Source organism: Oncorhynchus nerka, unplaced genomic scaffold (genome assembly GCF_034236695.1).
Source record: "Oncorhynchus nerka isolate Pitt River unplaced genomic scaffold, Oner_Uvic_2.0 unplaced_scaffold_4456, whole genome shotgun sequence".
NCBI classification, from domain to species: Eukaryota; Metazoa; Chordata; class Actinopteri; order Salmoniformes; family Salmonidae; genus Oncorhynchus; species Oncorhynchus nerka.
In genome coordinates this window covers 1-5854 of record NW_027036847.1, presented here as the reverse complement: position 1 = coordinate 5854, position 5854 = coordinate 1, and the positions used below count along the sequence as shown (strand labels likewise).

Sequence of the window (5854 nt, the reverse complement as noted above, 5' to 3'; positions counted from 1 at the left end):
CAGTCAACATGCAACCTGAGGGGGGAAGGCTGGACACAAGCATGAGGAGGTGTACAGAGCCTTCATTTGTGTGGATCCCAGCGGAAAGTCAGGATAAGGGATAGTGGGAATCGTCATGTTGTTAAACTTCGAGTTGAACTATTTAATAATAATTTCAATATTTTGTGTTCTCTCTCTTTCCTAGTTTTCTTTTCTACTATCACTCTCTTAGGAACCCGAAAGAGGAAGAGAACGGGACAACAGAAATGTAATTATCGGTTTTATGTAGGAGGAACAATGAAAGATTGGGGGGAATTACGAGGGTGATTGGTGTGGTTATAACGATGGTAAGAGGGATTTAAAGCCTTGGGTGTAGACTAAACACAATATACACACAGAGGCCATAGGCCTCGGAGGCGTGAACATATTAATCAAGTGTGAAAATATGAATCACGTTTTCTTTTTATACTAATCATGTTCTCGTTTCTTTTTATACTAATCATGTTCTCGTTTAATTTCACAGTTTATTTCATGTTGAACAGTATGGAGTCACGATTCAAACAAGAGGAGACTGTTGTGTGCCAATTTGAAATGGACTTATTCCTGTCGCTGTATAAACCCATATTGATGACCTGTATAATAACTGTACGTTGTAGTGTCAGTGGAGGGTGAACAAGGGACTGTGGTGGAAAGTTACTGAGAGAGAGGAGGAGGAGTTTAGAACCTTTCTGTTTGTTCAAACATGTCACTGTTACATTATAATATCCCAAGTAGGGAGGCAAAGGGTTATTACTGTTTGTTAATAAGAAGCTAACAATATAATTACAACTTTTGTCGTAATGACCTATAAGGAAAACACATCACAATAACTTACTTTTCCCTGTCAGGTACTGGTCGAAGAATTCCTGGAAGCTGCTGGGTGTCTCCAGCTTGCTCCACACGTCACAATAACTTACTTTTCCCTGTCAGGTACTGGTCGAAGAAATCCTGGAAGCTGCTGGGTGTCTCCAGCTTGCTCCACACGTCACAATAACTTACTTTTCCCTGTCAGGTACTGGTCGAAGAAATCCTGGAAGCTGCTGGGTGTCTCCAGCTTGCTCCACACGTGACAGAAGTGGTAGTAGGACACCATGTTGTCCTTCGGGTTTCTCATCACGTACACAATCTGAACACCACAAAGGAAGAGGAGGAAGAAGAAGATGACTTTATTGTAACTTGTCACAGATACACTGGGAAGTCCTCTTTTTTCCTTTGTCCCAACCCCCCTTTGGTGGGCGGGCTTTACCCGTTTTCTGGTCATTCTAGGCTTGGTGGTTGTACCTTGGGTCTCTTGGTGTTCAGGCTGGCGGGCAGCAGGTTTGGAGGCAGGTGGGAGATGAAGAGTCTAGGTGCGGGGCGCGGGCGCTCGGGGCGGGTGTCTGGGTACTCGAGCCAGGGCATCTTCTCCAGGTTGGTGGAGCTCTGGTCGGTGCCACTACTCTCAGGGTAGGCCGCCTCCACCACCTGGACCAGGATCTGCTGGGTCCATATCGTACCTACACACACACACACATACACACACACACACACACACACACACACACACACACACACACACACACACACACACACACACACACACACACACACACACACACATATACACACACACATATACACACATGCACACACACACACATATACACACATATACACACACACACATGCACACACACACACACATATACACACATGCACACACACACACACACACACATATACATTTTTACATTTACATTTAAGTCATTTAGCAGACGCTCTTATCCAGAGCGACTTACAAATTGGTGCATTCACCTTATGACATCCAGTGGAGCAGCCACTTCACAATAGTGCATCTAAATCTTTTAAGGGGGGGTGAGAAGGATTACTTTATCCTATCCTAGGTATTCCTTAAAGAGGTGGGGTTTCAGGTGTCTCCGGAAGGTGGTGATTGACTCCGCTGTCCTGGCGTCGTGAGGGAGTTTGTTCCACCATTGGGGGGCCAGAGCAGCGAACAGTTTTGACTGGGCTGAGCGGGAACTGTACTTCCTCAGTGGTAGGGAGGCGAGCAGGCCAGAGGTGGATGAACGCAGTGCCCTTGTTTGGGTGTAGGGCCTGATCAGAGCCTGGAGGTACTGAGGTGCCGTTCCCCTCACAGCTCCGTAGGCAAGCACCATGGTCTTGTAGCGGATGCGAGCTTCAACTGGAAGCCAGTGGAGAGAGCGGAGGAGCGGGGTGACGTGAGAGAACTTGGGAAGGTTGAACACCAGACGGGCTGCGGCGTTCTGGATGATTTGTAGAGGTTTAATGGCACAGGCAGGGAGACCAGCCAACAGCGAGTTGCAGTAATCCAGACGGGAGATGACAAGTGCCTGGATTAGGACCTGCGCCGCTTCCTGTGTGAGGCAGGGTCGTACTCTGCGGATGTTGTAGAGCATGAACCTACAGGAACGGGCCACCGCCTTGATGTTAGTTGAGAACGACAGGGTGTTGTCCAGGATCACGCCAAGGTTCTTAGCGCTCTGGGAGGAGGACACAGTGGAGTTGTCAACCGTGATGGCGAGATCATGGAACGGGCAGTCCTTCCCCGGGAGGAAGAGCAGCTCCGTCTTGCCGAGGTTCAGCTTGAGGTGGTGATCCGTCATCCACACTGATATGTCTGCCAGACATGCAGAGATGCGATTCGCCACCTGGTCATCAGAAGGGGAAAGGAGAAGATTAATTGTGTGTCGTCTGCATAGCAATGATAGGAGAGACCATGTGAGGTTATGACAGAGCCAAGTGACTTGGTGTATAGCGAGAATAGGAGAGGGCCTAGAACAGAGCCCTGGGGACACCAGTGGTGAGAGCACGTGGTGAGGAGACGGATTCTCGCCACGCCACCTGGTAGGAGCGACCTGTCAGGTAGGACGCAATCAAGCGTGGGCCGCGCCGGAGAGATGCCCAACTCGGAGAGAGGGTGGAGAGGAGGATCTGATGGTTCACAGTATCGAAGGCAGCCGATAGGTCTAGAAGGATGAGAGCAGAGGAGAGAGAGTTAGCTTTAGCAGTGCGGAGCGCCTCCGTGATACAGAGAAGAGCAGTCTCAGTTGAATGACTAGTCTTGAAACCTGACTGATTTGGATCAAGAAGGTCATTCTGAGAGAGATAGCGGGAGAGCTGGCCAAGGACGGCACGTTCAAGGGTTTTGGAGAGAAAAGAAAGAAGGGATACTGGTCTGTAGTTGTTGACATCGGAGGGATCGAGTGTAGGTTTTTCAGAAGGGGTGCAACTCTCGCTCTCTTGAAGACGGAAGGGACGTAGCCAGCGGTCAGGGATGAGTTGATGAGCGAGGTGAGGTAAGGGAGAAGGTCTCCGGAAATGGTCTGGAGAAGAGAGGAGGGGATAGGGTCAAGCGGGCAGGTTGTTGGGCGGCCGGCCGTCACAAGACGCGAGATTTCATCTGGAGAGAGAGGGGAGAAAGAGGTCAGAGCACAGGGTAGGGCAGTGTGAGCAGAACCAGCGGTGTCGTTTGACTTAGCAAACGAGGATCGGATGTCGTCGACCTTCTTTTCAAAATGGTTGACGAAGTCATCTGCAGAGAGGGAGGAGGGGGGAGGGGGAGGAGGATTCAGGAGGGAGGAGAAGGTGGCAAAGAGCTTCCTAGGGTTAGAGGCAGATGCTTGGAATTTAGAGTGGTAGAAAGTGGCTTTAGCAGCAGCGACAGAAGAGGAAAATGTAGAGAGGAGGGAGTGAAAGGATGCCAGGTCCGCAGGGAGGCGAGTTTTCCTCCATTTCCGCTCGGCTGCCCGGAGCCCTGTTCTGTGAGCTCGCAATGAGTCGTCGAGCCACGGAGCGGGAGGGGAGGACCGAGCCGGCCTGGAGGATAGGGGACATAGAGAGTCAAAGGATGCAGAAAGGGAGGAGAGGAGGGTTGAGGAGGCAGAATCAGGAGATAGGTTGGAGAAGGTTTGAGCAGAGGGAAGAGATGATAGGATGGAAGAGGAGAGAGTAGCGGGGGAGAGAGAGCGAAGGTTGGGACGGCGCGATACCATCCGAGTAGGGGCAGTGTGGGAAGTGTTGGATGAGAGCGAGAGGGAAAAGGATACAAGGTAGTGGTCGGAGACTTGGAGGGAGTTGCAATGAGGTTAGTGGAAGAACAGCATCTAGTAAAGATGAGGTCGAGCGTATTGCCTGCCTTGTGAGTAGGGGGAAGGTGAGAGGGAGAGGTCAAAAGAGGAGAGGAGTGGAAAGAAGGAGGCAGAGAGGAATGAGTCAAAGGTAGACGTGGGGAGGTTAAAGTCGCCCAGAACTGTGAGAGGTGAGCCGTCCTCAGGAAAGGAGCTTATCAAGGCATCAAGCTCATTGATGAACTCTCCGAGGAACCTGGAGGGCGATAAATGATAAGGATGTTAAGCTTGAAAGGGCTGGTAACTGTGACAGCATGGAATTCAAAGGAGGCGATAGACAGATGGGTAAGGGGAGAAAGAGAGAATGACCACTTGGGAGAGATGAGGATCCCGGTGCCACCACCCCGCTGACCAGAAGCTCTCGGGGTGTGCGAGAACACGTGGGCGGACGAAGAGAGAGCAGTAGGAGTAGCAGTGTTATCTGTGGTGATCCATGTTTCCGTCAGTGCCAAGAAGTCGAGGGACTGGAGGGGGGCATAGGCTGAGATGAACTCTGCCTTGTTGGCCGCAGATCGGCAGTTCCAGAGGCTACCGGAGACCTGGAACTCCACGTGGGTCGTGCGCGCTGGGACCACCAGATTAGGGTGGCCTAAACGCGGTGTGGAGCGTTTGTATGGTCTGTGCAGAGAGGAGAGAACAGGGATAGACAGACACATAGTTGACAGGCTACAGAAGAGGCTACGCTAATGCAAAGGAGATTGGAATGACAAGTGGACTACACGTCTCGAATGTTCAGAAAGTTGAGCTTACGTAGCAAGAATCTTATTGACTAAAATGATTAAAAATGATACAGTACTGCTGAAGTAGGCTAGCTGGCAGTGGCTGCGTTGTTGACTTTGTAGGCTAGCTGGCAGTGGCTGCGTTGTTGATTCGGGGGCTAGCTGGCTAGCTAGCAGTGTTGATTACGTTACGTTGCGTTAAAAGAACGACAATAGCTGGCTAGGTAACCTAGAAAATCGCTCTAGACTACACAATTATCTTTGATACAGAGACGGCTATGTAGCTAGCTATGTAGCTAGCTACGATCAAACAAATCAAACTGTTGTACTGTAATGAGATGAAATGAAAATGTGATACTACCTGTGGAGCGAGGCGGAATGCGACCGGGTTGTTGAGTTCTAATCGGTAGACGTTGGCTAGCTGTTGGCTAGCTAGCAGTGTCTCCTACGTTAAGGACGACAAATAGCTGGCTAGCTAACCTCGGTAAATTAAGATAATCACTCTAAAAACTACACACTCTAAACTACACAATTATCTTGGATACGAAGACAGCAAAGACAACTATGTAGCTAGCTAACACTACACTAATCAAGTCGTTTAGTTGAGGGTAATAGTTTCTACAGTGCTGCTATTCTTATTGACTAAAATGATTAAAAATGATACAGTACTGCTGAAGTAGGCTAGCTGGCAGTGGCTGCGTTGTTGACTTTGTAGGCTAGCTGGCAGTGGCTGCGTTGTTGATTCAGGGGCTAGCTGGCTAGCTAGCAGTGTTGATTACGTTACGTTGCGTTAAAAGAACGACAATAGCTGGCTAGGTAACCTAGAAAATCGCTCTAGACTACACAAGCTAAGAAGAAATTGCTAAGATTAGACAAATCAAACTGTTGTACTATAATGAAATGTAATGAAATGTAATGAAAAGTTATACTACCTGCAGACCGAAGTGCAGACCGAAGTGCGGATGCGAC

The 5854-nt window shown here is 49.5% G+C and overlaps 1 protein-coding gene across 1 annotated transcript; it reads right to left on the bottom strand.

The window, feature by feature from the left end:
- Positions 1–965: 965 nt before the first annotated feature.
- Positions 966–5848, bottom strand: LOC135566521 (amine sulfotransferase-like). The gene is made up of 3 exons (XM_065014217.1): positions 5818–5848; positions 1300–1514; positions 966–1144 (listed from the first exon to the last, which is right to left on the bottom strand). The coding sequence occupies exons 2-3, from the start codon at positions 1417–1419 to the stop codon at positions 1004–1006; spliced, it is 261 nt and encodes an 86-aa protein (XP_064870289.1). The 5' UTR covers positions 1420–1514; positions 5818–5848; the 3' UTR covers positions 966–1003.
- Positions 5849–5854: the final 6 nt, after the last annotated feature.

What these genes read in the sequence shown, in the direction of transcription:
- LOC135566521 (XM_065014217.1), bottom strand. Translation starts at nt 1,419, where the DNA reads ATGCCCTGGCTCGAGTACCCAGACACCCGCCCCGAGCGCCCGCGCCCC. An exon ending in TGAACACCAAGAGACCCAAG is followed by an intron (nt 1,145 to 1,299) that starts GTACAACCACCA and finishes TGTGGTGTTCAG; the next exon opens with ATTGTGTACGTGATGAGAAA.